General features: G+C 35.8%; 1 protein-coding gene across 2 annotated transcripts in view; it reads right to left on the reverse strand.

Annotated features, from left to right (window-relative positions):
- LOC128996351 (NBAS subunit of NRZ tethering complex-like) overlaps positions 1-17,725 on the reverse strand; it is a 69,586-nt gene that overhangs the window by 27,463 nt on the left and 24,398 nt on the right. For both annotated transcript variants that reach the window (XM_054421623.1, XM_054421622.1), the window contains exons 15-24: positions 16,919-17,130; positions 15,761-15,856; positions 13,972-14,137; positions 13,488-13,619; positions 12,911-13,060; positions 12,485-12,642; positions 11,053-11,229; positions 10,349-10,451; positions 9,197-9,393; positions 1,978-2,090 (exon numbers count right to left, since the gene is read on the reverse strand). In XM_054421623.1, the coding sequence (XP_054277598.1) occupies positions 1,978-2,090; positions 9,197-9,393; positions 10,349-10,451; positions 11,053-11,229; positions 12,485-12,642; positions 12,911-13,060; positions 13,488-13,619; positions 13,972-14,137; positions 15,761-15,856; positions 16,919-17,130 (1,504 nt within the window). The remainder of the gene's footprint in view (positions 1-1,977; positions 2,091-9,196; positions 9,394-10,348; positions 10,452-11,052; positions 11,230-12,484; positions 12,643-12,910; positions 13,061-13,487; positions 13,620-13,971; positions 14,138-15,760; positions 15,857-16,918; positions 17,131-17,725) is intronic.

Genomic DNA, 17,725 nt, shown 5'->3' on the forward strand with positions numbered 1-17,725 from the left:
CAGAAAAGATAATTGATGCTTTCTAAAAAGTTATTTTTAGTTTCAACAATAGTGGAATTTTGTAAGAGAGAGCACTAAAGCATCGCAAAGGGGTCCGAGCCCCTAAATTTTTTTGAAGATTTTTCATCTATCATCAGTAGCTCTTGCACACAAATCAACCAAACCTAATTTGAATGTACTAAGATATATATAATGTCATAAGATATACCATGTCATAAGATATGTAATGTCATAAGATATATAATGTCTGATAAGATATATAATTTTTTAAATATTTTTACATTACTGCAAGGATGAGTTTATAACAAGAACAAAGAAAAATAGGAAAGAAAATAAAAAAAATCTAAACTACTACTGTGGCATGCCTACGAGAAAACTTTGTTTTTATTTAGAGGGGAAGCCTTGAGGTTTATTAGGAGTTATTTTTTTGGGAAAGTGAACAACGATCAGATATATTAGATAGAACTTTAGATCAGATAGTACTTTAGATCATATAGTACTTTTGATCAGATGGTACTTTAGATCAGATAGTACTTTAGATCAAACCCAGGGGCTTAAGGACATAAACAAAATTCTCACACAACATAACACTAATATTTTGTACCGGTGAGAGGTAAGTTAAAATTAAAAACCGTTGAAACTATCTTACAAACAGTTCTGATTGTGATACTTGCACTTTTCTTCAATCTGCCTGAGGAATGTACTAGGACGAATAATCGGTGTTATGTAAAATTGTTTTTAGTATATACGCCTCTGGAATCCATATTGCTTAGTCAGCTAGCCAGTGGCGGCTAAAGGGGGGGGCCAGAAATCAGGATTCACATTTTAATTGGTTAAGTTAGAAAAATTAATTTAAAAAAATTATAGGAACCTCAAAGTTTGATATTTGTAAACAAAATTTATTATTTTATATGGTGTCTAGTAGTCGGAAAAAACGGGAAAGTCGGAAATTAGTATTTAATTTCAAATAGGTCTTGAAAAGTAGGGATTTAGTCTTTATTTTGATATGAAAGTCGGGAATTTTCATGATTTTGCCGCGATCATCGCAGACGACGCCGATGACGTTTCCGTGGCCGCGGGAGTCAATGATAATGTCCACACGGCCGCGGGAAATTATCATAATTTTGCCGCGATCATCGCAGACGACGCCGATGACATTTCCGTGCCCACGGGAGTCAATGATAATGTCTACACGGCCGCGGGAAATGATCATAATTTTGCCGTGATCGCGATTGGCAACGACGACGTCCGAGGCAGTTAATGATGATGTCTACTTGGTCGTGGAAGATTTTCATCATCCAAAAAATCCAAATTGGCTAGTTTGGTATCAACACATCACTAATTGTTGAAAAATCCAGTCTTGAAAAATTTGGCATTCGTCTGAAAATGTCTGGAATTATTCTTGAATTTTTAAATGAAAATAAACTAGACACCATAAATTTTAACTTTTTATATGGTACAAAATAACGTCTTACCATTGCCAAAAGGTGTTGGAGCTCTCAATAGACAAAGTAAAGTTCTTGACTTCTTATGTGAGAAGGCCTGAGTTATATGCTACAAACCAGCAATTAATTTAGGATCCTAGGTACACAGTATACACACGTTTAGGGTTTGGATCAGTCTGTTCCTTTTTTTATCTTATGTCAGCTATTTTCCATAATGTGTAAGGGTGAAATTCTTACATGGAATTCGTAAATTAGCCGATTACAAGGTCCTTCAAGTACCATGTTCACTGAATCCGTAATTCCTTTTATGTTGATTTCCAAATAGATTAAAATACGTCTTTGGAGCTTATATTTTTTCAAAAATTTACCCCTCCACACTGAGGGGTATTCCATACCCCCCAGACCCCCCGGCATAGCCCCCCCACATTTTGGGGCCTGGATCCGCCTATGAAGCTAGCTGAGCCTCTTATTATTCAGAGCAAAGTAACAAATCAATGATTATGTTTTCCAAACACCAAATGTAGATATTTACCCTGCACTGGGAGTATACTGATTTTGAATTCATTGAGAAGCTGGAGCCCCGCAATCAAGTCCTTTTCCTCTTGAATTTCTGCGTTATCATCCGTTATTATGTTTAAACAGCCTCTGAAATTGGCAAATTAGAAACAATGCAATGTTAATCAAATTAAAATCAATGAAACTTAACTTATTCCTACTGCAATGTAGTTGTGAATTCAATCTTAAATTTTTGTTTGTTTTTGGAGCAAAAACTACAATATGGAACGGATGTACAACTACCCCTAATAATTTAACTTGATAATTTTCCCATTGAAGGCTTTTACTTGATACTTACTTACTTACTTGATACTTGGTGATCTCCCACTGGTAGCGCAGCTGCGCCGTGGTCGTCAGTTTATTTGGCCTATTTTTCTTTTAGGTATTCTTCAACAGAATAATATGGCCTCTTCAATAAATATTCTTTAAATTTCCTCTTGAATTCATCTTGATCTTCAATGCTTTTTATATTTAGAGGGATCAAGTTGTAGATTAAGCTTGATAAAAACTTTGGTCCGTCCTTTACTAAACTTGAGTTGACTTGATTTAGATGAATGTTGTTTTTTTGCCTTGTTGAGTAGTTGTGGATTGTATTGTTTTGTGGAAACGTGTTCGGGTTCTTCTTGACTATTAGGGCAGATTCCAAAATAAATATTGCTGGCACCGTAAGGACTTTTGCTTCAACAAAAAGGGTTTTACAATGGGCAAGGTATGGAGCATTATAAATTATTCTTATTATTCTTTTTTGAAGAAGTAGTATTCTGCTTGCGAGAGGACTGTTTCCCCAGAATAAGATTCCGTAGTTGACAATACTTTGAAAGCAACCAAAGTAAATTTTCATTAAAACATCATTATCAACAATTGACTTGAGCCTTCGAACCATATGGCACACAGCTGTTAATCTGGGCGAAATTTGTTGGATATGATCCTGCCATTTAAGATTGTCACTGATGGTTAGGCCTAAATACTTTATGTGATTATCAATTTTGATACTGGTGCCTTCAAGTTTGAGTAATGGCGTGTTATCTGGGATTTTCCTGTTATGGAATTGGAGAGCTTTGGTTTTTCCTTTATTTAAAATCAGCTTATTGTCCTTACACCAATTGTTCATTTGGTTTAACCCATCTTGAGCTTTGTGCCTAAGCATCTGTTCGTCTCTGTCCTGCACCAGGTGGCTAACATCGTCTGCAAATAGCCAAATCTTTCCTATTGAGACAGATTCCGGTAGGTCGTTCACGAACAGCAAGAACAGTACAGGGCCTAGGTTGGAACCTTGCGGTACACCGGTGTTTACAGGAGATGAGGTGGCCGATCGATAATGGCGACTTAAACCATCTTGCCCAGAATACCTGACACTAACAATTTGTTTCCTGTCTTTCAAATAAGATGCTACCCAATTTAAGGCTTTACCCTTAATGCCGATAGCCATTAACTTTTTTATTAGAATATCATGGGAAATGAGGTCAAATGCTTTGGTCATATCATAGAATATACAGAGCTGCTCGCCAACAATATCAAGATTATCATAGATATTTATTAGTAGATTAAATATTGCATCAGTTGTACATTTGTTTTTTCTAAAACCATATTGATCGGGATTCAATACTTGATTATCTTCCAAATAAGGGAATAATCTCTTTAAGAATATGATTTCAAAAATCTTTGAAAAAACGCTTTGTACTGCTACTGGCCTGTAGTTCTTAACTATGTCTTTTTCATTGTTCTTATATATAGGTACAACCTTTGATGTTTTTATTTTGTTGGGGAAAATGCCCTGTGAAAACGACTTATTTATTATTTTTGTTAGTGGCTTAACTATGATATCTTTACATGATTTAAGAAGGCTACAAGGAATTTCATCCACACCAGCGCTACTCTTTCTGCTAACTTTATCTATTACGCTCAGTACTTCTTTCTCGTTTGTAGGCCATAAATGGAAATCACCTTCATCGGGGACTTGGTTTGGGTCTATATCTATCTTAATCGCTGGACCTGCCAGCTTGTCAATCTCAGAAATGAAGTAATTGTTAAAAATATTTGCTATAGTACTCGGGTGAGTAACAAGCTCGTCATCAAACTTAAGACCTATATTACAACTATTTACATTGTCATCACATGTCAAGTTTCGAATAATTGCCCATGATTCTTTACTAACATTCTTAGCATTGTCAATCTTTGACTTGTAGAATTGTTTCTTTGCTCTGCTAAGAAGATCGGAATGTTGACGCTTAGCATTATTGTATTCTAATTTACTATTTACATTAGGCCTATTTACATTTCTTGTTCGCCAGTACAGATCTATGAGTTTTTCTTGCGAATCAGTGACCTCTGGGGTAATCCACTTGACATGAGAATCGTCCTTACTACTATAAATTGCTTTAGGAAAACATATATCAAATAAATAAACAAAATAGGAATAGAATTCATCAAACGCATCGTTTGTGTTAGCAGTTGCGTCTAGGGTTTGCACCAAATGGGTTTTGAGAAGATGTTCAAATGTAGAGATGTTAGGCTTTGTTAGTTTTCGCTTCTCAACTTTTTTCTTGATTTTATGGCAACTCAAATTTAAATTAAAAACAACTATACAGTGATCTGATAAGAGAGGTGGTAGAATAACAGTTGAATAAAGCTGGTTTTGGAAATCGGTGATTAAGTAGTCGAGCTGGCTATGTTTGTTTGAGGTTTGATTGATTCTTGTATAATGTTTAAAGGTGACATGTAGGTTACTTGAACTGAGTACATCATTTAAGCAGTCCTTCTCAAAGGTATTTTCCAAATAGTCTATGTTTAGATCACCACAAACTACCAAAGGCAGATCACAGAAACTCTTCTTAACCGTACTGATGGTGTCTTCTAACAGTTCAATGAAATTGTAGAAGTTTGATTTATATGGCGGTCTATAGACATTTAATAAAATAAATTTAAAATCTTTACACTTAACAATTGCCCCACAGCATTCAAAAATTTCTTCAACTGACAGGGTGCTCAAAATGCTGATAGGACTACTTTTAATTGAACTATTTGTATGGTTAAAGATTGCAACACCTCCTCCCATTTTACTTTCTCTACAATAATCGGATACCTTGGAATAATTTTCAATTTTGAAGTGTTTACTTTTATCCTTGTTGAGCCATGTTTCTGCCACACAAACCATGTCATAAGTGTTATCCTGAAGTAGTGCCTCTAACAGGTGAACTTTATTAAAAATGGATCTTATGTTTAAAAATAACATTTTTAACTTTTTAGGGTTTTTGCCTGATGACTCTATTCCCCCATACAAATCAGAGCCAATTATTCTTCCCCCGGTTTCTTAGTGTCAATCATTGGCGTATCGCTAATAGGCCTAGGCCTAGACACATTTCTCTTAGATACCAAGAAATTGTTGATAAATATGCCTTCAGGCCAGTTTTCACAGTCCATTACTACATTAGAATACTGAATTGGGAAACCTACCTTAAAAGACTTGTAGCCGGGATACTTTGTTCGGAGTTCTTCACAGATTACATTTTTTCCATCACACAATGATTTTATATATTCCTCAACATTTTCTCTACTTGTAGTTGTTTCAAATCTTGATGCAAATAGCCACTTGGTCCTACTGACAGCGCCCAATTGGGACCCATCCACCTTCTTAGTACCTATCATAGGCTTAAAACTTGATTTGGTCCTCGATAGGGCTAGGCCTATTTGCTTCACGTTATGTTGATGGTTTCTAGTCTTCTTGTGGTAACGCTGGGTTATAAAATCGTCACCAGTGTCCTTTTGTACATCATTAAGTTTTGAATTTGACATAGAAGCAACACTTGCATAAGTTAACCTATTTTCCGTTGATGGATCTCCATCTAACACTTTGTCATCTTCCTCACAGTTACTATATTCACTACTTTCTGTTTCAATTTCAATGCCGCCATTTTCTATTTCTGTGCCGACGCCAGCTGCGTCGTCTGTGAGATTTGAAAAAGTGTCGATGACAGTACTGCCAACACCATTTTTTTCATTTCCCTCCTTAATTTGTAGACCGTTGCCCCCAATAGGTTTGCTCGATTTTGTTGGGATAATTTTCTTTCCCTGATTACTGGTAACACTGGTCGTGCTTGGTTTTTTTCCTTGATCGTGCATGACATCATGGATGACGTATTGTTGACGTTGATTTTGGATGACGTATGATTGATGTAAGACCTCCGGTGCGTCATTAGTTTCATTACTTTTTAGCCTACAATCATCGTTAAATATATGGTTTATCTTTTCCCTTAATTCTACGTTGCTCTTAGTTATTTCGCTAAGAATGTTTAAGATTTTTCCTACACTCTCAATGAGATTGCAATAATCGTCAATACTTAAATTGTAGGTTTTCAGTTTGTCTAACCTTACATGGCAGTCCTTGCAAATCCAACTGATTTTACCGTCAGATCCTCGAATTGCTTGATAGTCGTCAATTCCTAGCCCCACACATTCGTTGTGGAACATTTTCATGCACATGCCATCACACTGAGTACCCGGATAACTTTTATTTATCGTTTTATTACACTCGTTACATGGATTGCGAACTGATCTCGACGCCATCTTGAACCGGAAGCGAAGTTTAAACTACGCTTTTCTGATAGGTCTTTTTTGAGGGGCAAATTTTTATTTTGTTTCAAGTATAAAGTGTTTTTTGTATGCTCTCTACTTCCAGGAACTCTTAACCCTTAGTTGAGTTGCATATTTGTTCCATCTCCTGTAATTTATCTAATATTACAATATTGTTAATTTGCTAACTGTCACCAAGTATCCATTTTAAATCTGATTGAATATTTTTGTCTAAATTACTCATTATATTATTGTTAAAGTTGAATAGTATTTAATGCATGTTATTTATTAGTATATATTTATTTATTTAAGGTAATTGTTTCAAGTTGTTGTTAAAGCAAGTTTATGTTAGTCTTCTATAGAAAGGTAGAGTATAAGTGGAAACAACAATGATAGCAGATCTTGACAAGAGAAAGGAAAACGAAAGTTATAATGGACAAGGACTGACCATCGAAGTATATAACACAACTGGAATGCTAGGTACGTGTTCACGAAAGCGCGCCGTTGTGGCAGCCTTCCCACACCACCATGGGGGACCCAGTGGATTTTAGCCAATTCATCGAATAGTGCGCGAAGTTGTTAACTCGCTCCTAGCATTCAATAACAAAGATTAAGTACAATAATGTTTATATATTCGTAATCTGCATTAAATGCAGAATCTAATGGTGTAAATAAATTTTACTTTGAATTAAAAATAGAATTTCCATAGTTAAAAAGCGTTAACAATTTTTACATTGCGACATGAAAAAGTTAGTATGCGAGGAAGTATTTTATTTTTGGGTCAGAAGAAAACTGTAAGTGACAAAGTTGTAGTTTAAGAGATGATTTTTAACATGTGATCGAGCAATTTACAATTAAGTTTGTAGTTTGTTTGTAGTGTAGTGATTAATAGCGCGACGAGGTTGATTTTATGTCGCACCAACCTCCTCAGTCCAGCAACTCTTTACGTTTGTGCTACTCGATCATTGTAAAGCAAAATAAATTTTAACCTTTTTTAATAGTTGATATAAGTTAAAGAATACAACTAACTATTCTATGGATGTGATCATATATTTAATTTATTTGCAGAAGATAAATATCAATATTCAATACCGGTACCAGGCTGCCGCCCATGAATGAAACTGTTAGAGACACTGTTTTACAAAACCGTTTGTTTCTCCAATGCTAGGGACATTATGAATGAATGTAACAAAAATAAGTTAGGTGTAAGGCAGAGATTGAAGAAATTGGTTTTGTTTCACAACATGTAATGCAACTTTTGTACTATATTTAAGCACGATTGTGGGCAGTAAAACATATTCTTAAAAGTACTGTTTAGTATTATTAACCAAACCCTTTTCTCTTATGTGTGATGATATGAATTTTAAAACATATACAGAATAACAATGACACTCAAAACACTTTTTACTAATCGTGTGTTTACAACATTATACAAATACTCATATTGTCAAAAGAACACAACTAACAATTCGATTTGTAAATTTATTATTCAATTTTTGTTATTAAAAATACTTCCTAGGTTTAGTATTTATGACCTTATCAATTATTTGATCTGAGCCTTAATATTTGAAATTTCTCATTAGTTACTAAACAAAGCAGATAATACACGATCCCTTGTTACATTTAAACAAAGGGGGATTACCAGTCCCTGTCCCTGTATCTATAGTCTACATTTTATATTTTAATTTACGGTAACATTGTATGTAAAGAGTTTACCTAGAAGGTGATAATTCAGTATTTAGTTATGTGTTACCTGTAATAAAAATTAATTTAATATAACTATTGGTTGTACTCAAAACGTTTCTGGGAGTACCGTAAACGTAAAGATCAGCGGAACCAGTGAGAACGGCCCGCGGCGCAATTTATAAATAACCTCTTTGCGTTACTAATTACTCCATTACACACGACTAGAAAATTGTATTTGAAATTGCTTGGTTATATGCTGAAGATCATCTCATTAGCTACAATTTTCTCGCTTAAAGTTTGCTTCTGACCAAAAAATTAAAAAAATCCTCGCTTAGTAACTTTTTCATGTCAAGGTGTGATATTTGTTTAACATTTTTAGTTGTTAAAATTCGATTTACGATTTAAATAAGATTATATTTATACTGTCAGATTCTGCAGTTAATACAGATTCCGAATATATAACTTTAATTGCAGTCAACCTTTTGTATGCACGGCCAGGAGCGTATTAACGACCACGTGCACGGCTTGAGGAACTGACATATCTGCGTTGGGTCCCCCATAGTGGTGGAGGAAGGTTACCGAAACGGCGCGCTTTTTATCCCACATCTCCTATCTACCCGGAGTTCCAGTTGTGTTTTATACTTCGATGGGACTGACCAAGTGACGAAATAGATTGTTATCAAGAACAAGTTTTCTCTATGAGCTGCAGACAAGCTAAATTTTCCTGGCTTTTGCAGCAAGTTGTTTATAAAATTTTGTAAAAATTTTTGATTTTTTTCAAATAAATAAAATAAAAGTAAGAAAAAGCAAGTGGATGAAAATGTAAAAGTTTCAGTTTTTGTGTTGATCTCATTTTTACTTAAATTCATTTTTATTTTAAAACCACGCAATTTGAGTTTAACACACTTCACATTACATAAATAAATGACAGACTCAATTACCTAGCCAAGCTGATCTGGTGGTCAGTGAGTGTCTCTGCAGAGTCAAAGTGATGGGTGGCAGCTTGCAGCACGAGCGCCACGCTGCGCTCGAGTGGCAGAGGTTTGCGGCCTTGCTCCTCACGATGGCAGCACATCGAGCGCACGGCCGAACGCACCACGGACAGACTGTCACTGGCCAACAGTCCCGCTACATGAACCTTTCACAAGAGACTGTTTCACTTCTCAAGAAGCTAGATACTGGCTTGGGACCATTTTAAACATTACTTTTGACTTGGTCTAGAGGCTCTAGGGCATTGGTATACAGCTGAAACCAGTGGTGGTTAGCGGGATTTGAACCAGAGACCTCAGGCTTTGCCCCTAGACCAGCTTTTAAGAGAAAAATAGTTGTAGTAAACTTGGCGGTATATTTATACGAAATGGTCATTGTTAATAACAATTGGCTCTCGATAATCCGGAAGGGTTCATATTACCGGATTCTCATATCACAAAAAAATTAATCTGTATGCCAAGGAAATACAACTTATAAATATATAACTTATATATATATATATTATAAAGCCTTTTTTTTATTGCACTACTGTCGGTTGTTGAAATTAATTATTTAATACAGTAAAAGCCCTAATATCCTCGGAATTTCCGGTCCTCGGTTTATCAGGTCACTTCTCGGAATCGATACCAAAATATTTTCCACACAGCAGTAAACGTAATCTCCATGATTTGAGCATTCTAACGGGCCTTGCATTTGCCCGTCCACATAGACTACAGATCTGTGCGTGGAACGTATCCAGCAAAGCAAGGGGTGAGCCGGTACAGTACAAAGGTGAACTGTACTGATAAAAGTTAGTGGCAGTGACCAGGATCCGAACCCAGGACACTACTGCCTTGAGCCCGAAGTCCGCGACGCTACCGACTGAGCCACCGACTCACCATATACGTTTCCTGTTCATATACGTTTTTTAGCAGGTTCACTACTCAGTTGAGCTAGTATATTCCCAAAAGAGACTTAAACAATACTGTTAAATCTAATAACAACAAGCACAAGTTGTTATTAGATGTAGGCCGGATATGAGGGGTTTTACTGTACATTATTAAACAAAACCTTTTTAAGTTATTATAACTGGAGTTGAAAAAATAAATTTAACTATAACACACCTCATAGCACATTTGCAAGGGAATGCATGTCAAGACTAGTTTCTGCATCTGCAGAAGATCTTGCAGAAGTTGATTCCAATCCGCTTCTTCTGCAACGGGCACTCTATAATCACAAACAATAATTAAATTGTATTTCTTAACTCTTTACAATCATTTAAACCACATTGAGGTTGCTAATTGGTTGGGTAAATTAGGGTGATATAAATAAGGAAGTTAGGTTAGGGCACTTTCTTACTGTTGATAGGGCTAGTTTTTAATAACAATATGATTATGTAGATAATAAATCTTAACTGGCTGGAGCAAGAGCAGTCCACTTGTTACATCATGTGATAAAATAACGATCAATATGCATCCCCAACAGTACGCATAACTCATTTACATCACCTGTGTTTGCATTGGCCAAATTTTAACTGTGGCGTCCCTCTTCTTGAAAAAGATCCATAAGTTTTATAAAAATATACTTGCAGGTTGAATGGTTAGTACCGAAACACCTAAATAACCAGCCAAAAATCTTCGCTCTTTTGAAAGTGTCGTTCAGCGTATCCAGCAAGCTACAAAATATTAAGGACGATTCCAAATTTCTGAGATAGATATTTCAAAAATTCTCCTTACTGTAGTAATATGACTTATTAGTGTGCTTGCACATAGGACATACATTTTGGAAGAGCGATGTTTAACTTAGACTAAAGAATGTATGATCTTACTTTGTCCCAACAGCAGAAGTGAGCCGAACCAGTAGGGACTTGGCTGTGTCAACATCTTGTCTCAGAGCTCGAACAGACGACAAACTCATCGGATGTCCTCGTCCCTTCAGTATTTGGGCGACTTTCAACTCCTCTCGAGCCGCTTGCACCCTCTCACTCAATCCTGCCTCACTCAACCTGCAAACGTTGATTCCATCCGCATAAGGAAATAGCTATTACAGTACTGTGCACTTTATGGTAAGATTCAGGACCAATGTACTTTTTTATTTTGGGGTTTTGTGTTTAAAATGTTTACATGCCGTTGTTATGTTTTTAATGAATAATGGCTTAAATACCTTATACTGTCAAAGTGATCCTTTGTAGTCTATATAGGCTACTGCAGTTTCGTTTCCGATGGGACCTTCATCAGGCTGTCAAGGACATCAAATTTCGTTCCAGAGGTAGTCGTTGAAGTTAAAATCCATCGATGTCACATATTTAAACGGAAAAACGAACAATAAATAATCATTACAAAAATCCCGGTACCGGGAAACACGATACGCATGGAGTGCAGGTCTAGACTGATGCGTTATCTCAGCGAAACTGCAGTGCCTATATAGACTACAAAGGATAACTTTGACAGTATAAGGTACTTAAACCATTATTTATTACTATAATAGTGAACGGAGGCTAACAACATGAAGTTATTTTTTTAACATAAGGCAATAGTGATAGTAAGGATAAGTAATAGGCAATCAGTGGTTGTCTACTTTCTACTAAAGAAATGTTCGCATCGTCAACAACTATCCAGCTGTGACGGAGAAAGTGCCATTGTGCTGCTTGTTGTCCCAATATTACAGTTTTAAAAAGTGTGCTACAGTTGAAAACCTCCCAGTTACGAGGTGCGCTCTCTAATATGGTTTCTGTTGGTCATACACTTAAAACCTATAGATTCATCAAGGGTTCAAAAAAACGTAATACATGAAAATTCTGTTTGGAAATGGTATGTGATATCCAAGATTTTGTTTATGCATGAAAACGCTCATACATCAAATCACACAGTTGATATATCCTTCAATCATTAAATTGAAAGATTTTTCCCTGAACCACCCACCCTAGAGTGCAGACCTGGCTCTAAGTGACTTTAACTTATTTTTTGCACCAAAGTGAAGACTTGGTTAGCAGCACAGCGCTTTGATTACGATGAAAACCTTTAATTGTGTGTAAGTTGGCTGAGCTCGTAGGTGGCGGAATCCTATGAAAAAGGAATTTTAATGCTCGTCCAAAAATTTGACAAATAAAATTTGTCAATTGATTTGGCTGAGAAGACAAGTAGTTTTTACATGCTTTTTCAGATGTATATAATAAAATATTGTTTTCCATACTTCCTGAATAGCCCTTGTATTTATCCTACATTACTACTTGTGTGTCTAGTGTCTGTGGTGTGACTGACCCAAGAGAGTTGACAGGAAGTATCTTCAAGATGGTGTCTGCCTTAGCCAGCTGATCCGTGCCTGTGTAGCCATACACAGAGTCCAGTGCCATACTGATCAGTTCCTCAGTGCTTTCTACCAATCCAGAGTGTGGCTCGGCTATACAGTGGGCAAACATCTGCGACAACAGACAACAAACACTATGTGAGCAAACAGTATGTGAGCAGTAGTAGGTAGCAGTAGCAGTAGTAGTAGGTGAGCTAAGATTGTGAGTCTAGTCTATTATGATGTGAAAAGAATATGCAGCACATAAACTGTAGTTTTGTGACATTTTTGTAACACAAGTGTTGTAACATATATTTTGTTGATTTTTTTTGTTAACTAACTGTAATTTTAGATTGTAAATTGTATATTAACTACATAGATTTACTTCCGAACACACCGACCTGTAAAGGCCGAGAGAGATCTCCGATGCTTATCTGAGCGAGGAACTGAGACAGTAGATTTCTCCGAGAGTTTGGCCGGAGCTTCTCACAGCGCTGCAAATACGGCAACAACCTGTGTCTCATATGCTCCACAAAGTTGTCCTCGTTCGACTGAAACATTTGTTATTAACTTTCAAATCTAAGGATAATAGTCAATTAGTTCAAAATGTACACAAAAAGAGTTAGAATTCAGAAAATTTATCATACCGTGAAGTTAGTCTTCTGTCAATCATTATTCACGTGTGAAGAAAGAAGTAGGACAGCAAGGGTGGGACAGGGTGTAGTTGGACCTGGAAGAATTTAAAGTAAGTGACAAAAGTCTACCCGGAATAATCTAAGATTAGTGAGAGTTGTATCTGGGAAAATTAAAGATAGGCTACGTTAAAGCTTTTGAAGAATTGCATACAAGTGACCAATATGCTTGGAAAATTCAAAAAAGTAATTTGTCTATCTTTGCAATGCACCAGTTTTGAGTTGATGATCGCCAGGAGTTCTTCATCAGTTTTAAGCACCAAGGGTGTTATGCTCCTAGACTTACCTGACTCATGAGAGCTTGAGCCTGCTGCAATGGAGTCATGATCTCTAGATCCCTCAGTGTGATGTTCTCCATTCCAACATCGTAAATGAGAACGTCCAGCGTAACCAGCTCGTTGTACAAACTGTCCAGTCCCTATAAACAACATTTTGTTATTAATATAAATACAACCAGAAGATGTGCAAAGTTGAAGTTTACATATGATACTATAGTCTTCCTCTCAATCGTACCCTTTGGATCCAAACTGTAGAGGATTCATTCAGAAAACCTCCTACGCAAATACTTGTACACTTTCTCACATGATGGATGGTTGAATGGATGGATGGATATGAATGGGTGGATGGATATATGAATCGATAATTGGATGAAGCGATGTAGGGAAATACTTAGTTGAGTTAACTTAGGACCAAACGGACCTTTCTTACAATTAACCTCATTAGTTAATACATATTGACAATTGTGTGTTTCTAAACTGTGTTTTGTTCACCTTGATGTTGCGCTCTCTCGCCAGCCGCACCAGTTGCAGAGGCTGGTCCACCATGTTACTCATGAGTTCCAGCTCGTACACTCGATTGCGGAACCACTCCTCCACCACTCCAGGGGTCATAGGTCCGTCCGGCGCAAGCAAGCTGTCCTCGACTCGCTCCAGAAAACTACGCGGTAAATTACCCATAAGTGTTTACAGGTTAAATTGAGATTATAATTGAGGATTTTTGACAGGAAATAAAGATAATATGAATGGAAAAGATTCCAGTCCGCCACAAGAAACACAAAAAACTTGAGACTACCGGTATGTAAAAAAGTTTAGCCTAAAATAAAAACTGGGGTAAGGGGTAATCTTCAGTGAATGCAACATTAACTCAAATCGAATCAAATTTTTTGTTTATAAAATAATCAATTTATTTTCTCTACAAAACAATTTGACTTAATTTTGAATTTGATATGTTTATTTTCTTACTATCTATAGCCCCTGGACTTTCAATTGATGGTAAAGAAATTTCTATTCAGCTGCTGGCCTTTCCTTTGAAGTGTATTAACTTGATGTTAGGTTAGATTTATTCATACATAGATTTATGTTAGAGTCTGTTCACAATATGTAGGCGGTTTAAAGTAGGGATGGTCAAGTCTCGAAATTTCGGGAAATTTTAAATCTCGTTACACGAGACGAGATTTCTTTTTGGCCGAGATTTTTATCAAGACGAGAATAAAAAAAAAAAAATAATAAAAAAATAAAAAACGCCTGCAGAAAGTCAATGCAATACCCGCAATACAGGAGCGTGTTGCAGTTGCGTTTCCTTTGCAAAGGCGTTCTTATGTAATTAATTCTTGAAATGTTAATATTACTTTAATTTTAATAACATTTGAGAAGTTTTGTTAAGTGTTAGCAGTGTGAGGAATGTTTTATTACTATAAAAAAAGTCAAAAAAGTAACTATCTTATAAAAATTTATATTTTATTTTATGATTTATTTTATTTTAGGATAAGTTGAACTCTATCCTAACTGATATCACTAGGTTTCCGAATCGTAGGCATTTTTAATAAGTTAGGCGTGATTAATAAAAAAATGTTAAGCTGATGTTTTTTAATAAAAGTTTGTAAATATTCTTGCCCATTATCATTATTTATGTATTTAAACAGTCATCTAATAATGTTACAAAATCAGGTAAAAATTCCGAACGTGCACTTCCCGCTGTGTATGAGAAGGGAAATCCCGTCTCGATCTCGTCTCGAAATTTTATGAGAAATAAAAAAATCTCGTCTCGTCTCGTCTCGAACTAAAAATCCAATCTCGTCCATCCCTAGTTTAAAGGGAAGGTTTTCTGACTTCCCCCACTACTTTTATAGCTTAATCTTAATGTATATATCAGCTGATCAACTGGCACCTGTTGGCTGTTGTTTCAAAGTTAAAGTGAGAGGGAGGTGATGGAATCACTTCTCGTCAAAACGCCTAAATTTTGTGAACGAAGTATAAGTTTTAATTAACCTCAAGATTTGTGCCTGTTTATCCAGCTCTGACTTAATTTAGAAGGTTAACATATGAAATAAAACAATTTACAATCAACATTTTTCTAACATACATGTTTTTACAATTCCACAAGTAGTCTTTAAGCTTTAATCACATATCACTTTGGTAACAATATGACACTGTTTTGACAACCACATTGATCACTTAACCTAAATAAAAGTTAAAATCTAACTTTTGACAGCATGATCTAATTTACCACACACCAATTAATATCTTTAAAGTAGCAACATCTGTGTAATGTTAGACTTACGCAAAGTGTTCGTTTTCACTCCAGTCTCTTCCTCTTATTTCTTTCTCCTCCCATTGGTACACTTCTCCATTGACTGAACACTCTGGAAGCAGGTCCCTGTAAAATGTTTCATTTACTCTTTACTCTTCAAGAAGTATATTTGAGATTTGTCTAAGAGTTTGTGTTGATCTGTCTGCCACCCTCCAAATGTCCCAGCCAGCTTAGGGAGATGGGCAGGGTTCTTTTCGCCAAATGAGGTTTAATTACTATTTTCCTTAAAAGTTGGTTGCAAGTGAATATATTAAGGGTGCCACTTATTTAAAAGTTATAATTTTCCTCATAGCTTTGAAGTACCAGTGACTATCAGGTGGCAACATGTCAGCATTGTTGGCTAGCACAAGAATCGTTTTATATTCTTGGGGTGATCAGTCCCAGGTCTGACTTAATCAATGCCACTTAACTGTCACATGTCAAACAGATTGGATAAAAAGACTTACTAATCATAAAAACACAATATCAACTTCCGAAAACATGTTTAGATTGGAAATTACATCTCATTCATTACATTAGTTATTTTGTGAAATGCCATTCAGTAAAATGGAGCTTCTAAACTGATCATCATCACAACAGTTTTTACTCCTTTGTAAAAAATTAATTTTTAGTGATGGCGAGTTTATGTTGTTTAGTGATCTTACTGCAGACATTTTCTATCACAATTATTTAAATATCTGGACAAGATGGTCGTTTGTGTAGACTCAGGCGAGACTGAAAAAAGATTCATCGACATGTCTGCACAAGATGATTATTTTACAGCCTTGCACGAGTGAACATTTTGTGAAGATATGTTTCTTGTGTTCTCATAATCTCGTTTGTTACTTGTTCTTTTACCGGTTTATGTGTTCGTAAGACTATTTTACAGTTATCCGTGTGGTTATTTCCATTATGCAGCTTTGGCAGGGTTTGTGTAGTAATTGTGTTATGTTTTAAATACTTTCCTACCAGGGAGGCCGTGAACAGATTCTGGATCCTGAAACAACGTGAATTCTTTATTTTTTCCTAATTGTGATAGAGAATGTGAGCAATTATCTCTTAAGTAACCACTTATACTTTGTGGAGCAATCAAATACCATCATCTATAAACGTGGGAGATAGTTTATAAATTTTTGTCAGTTCACCTACTTGTAAGAGCCCGGGTCGGTAGTCTCTGGGAAGTTAGACAGTATGGACAGCCAGTAAGGCTGAGTTTCAGGGCCGTGGTGTGTTAGTAGCAAAGCGACTGCGTGGTGGTCGGAGCGACGAGCGTACTCCAGCGCAGACTGTGCTACTGGTTGCCGACGGAACCTGTCGTACGCCTCCCGGTCGTAATCAACTTCGGACGAGTTGATAATCTTCTATGTGACAAAAACTGTTCACTAGCAAAATATCTTTATAAACAACTATTCAAATCAAATCAAATTTATTAACTTTATACGAGTTGCGTTCATATGTCGTTAACGGGTATAATGTAGAAAAATACATAAATTTTCAAATTTATTTTTCAGTGAACAAAAAACACACATTTCAATTGTTTTCTGTAAGAAACTCATTTATATACTAAATTAGTAAAAACTATTCCAATTTCTGATTTTTATGAGATAATAATACAAATAAGAAACACTTTAACCCAAAGGTGAACAGAGGTGTGAAATATGAATGAAGGGATGAGTGATATTCCTTATGTAGCTTTTAGCAAGATCAGATGTATCTTTAGAAAATTTATTAAAAGTTAAATTAAAAATCTCGGGTCCAGTTTTCAACCATAAAAAAGCTAGTATTGTACAAGCAATCATCATATTGATAGATAAGTACTATAAAAACTTAGCTACCACGCTAGTTTAAATGTAATATAACTTGAAGTGTAGCCTACTTTTAACAGATGAAATTACTTTGTTAAAGTTTTGAGTAGCCTATACGTTTGATAAGAGGCTTTTGAAATTTTTGGTTAAT

The sequence above is a fragment of the Macrosteles quadrilineatus genome, unplaced genomic scaffold (assembly GCF_028750875.1).
Source record: "Macrosteles quadrilineatus isolate MER2022 unplaced genomic scaffold, UCM_ALF_1.0 Scaffold_6__1_contigs__length_79288215, whole genome shotgun sequence".
In the NCBI taxonomy this organism is placed as follows: Eukaryota; Metazoa; Arthropoda; class Insecta; order Hemiptera; family Cicadellidae; genus Macrosteles; species Macrosteles quadrilineatus.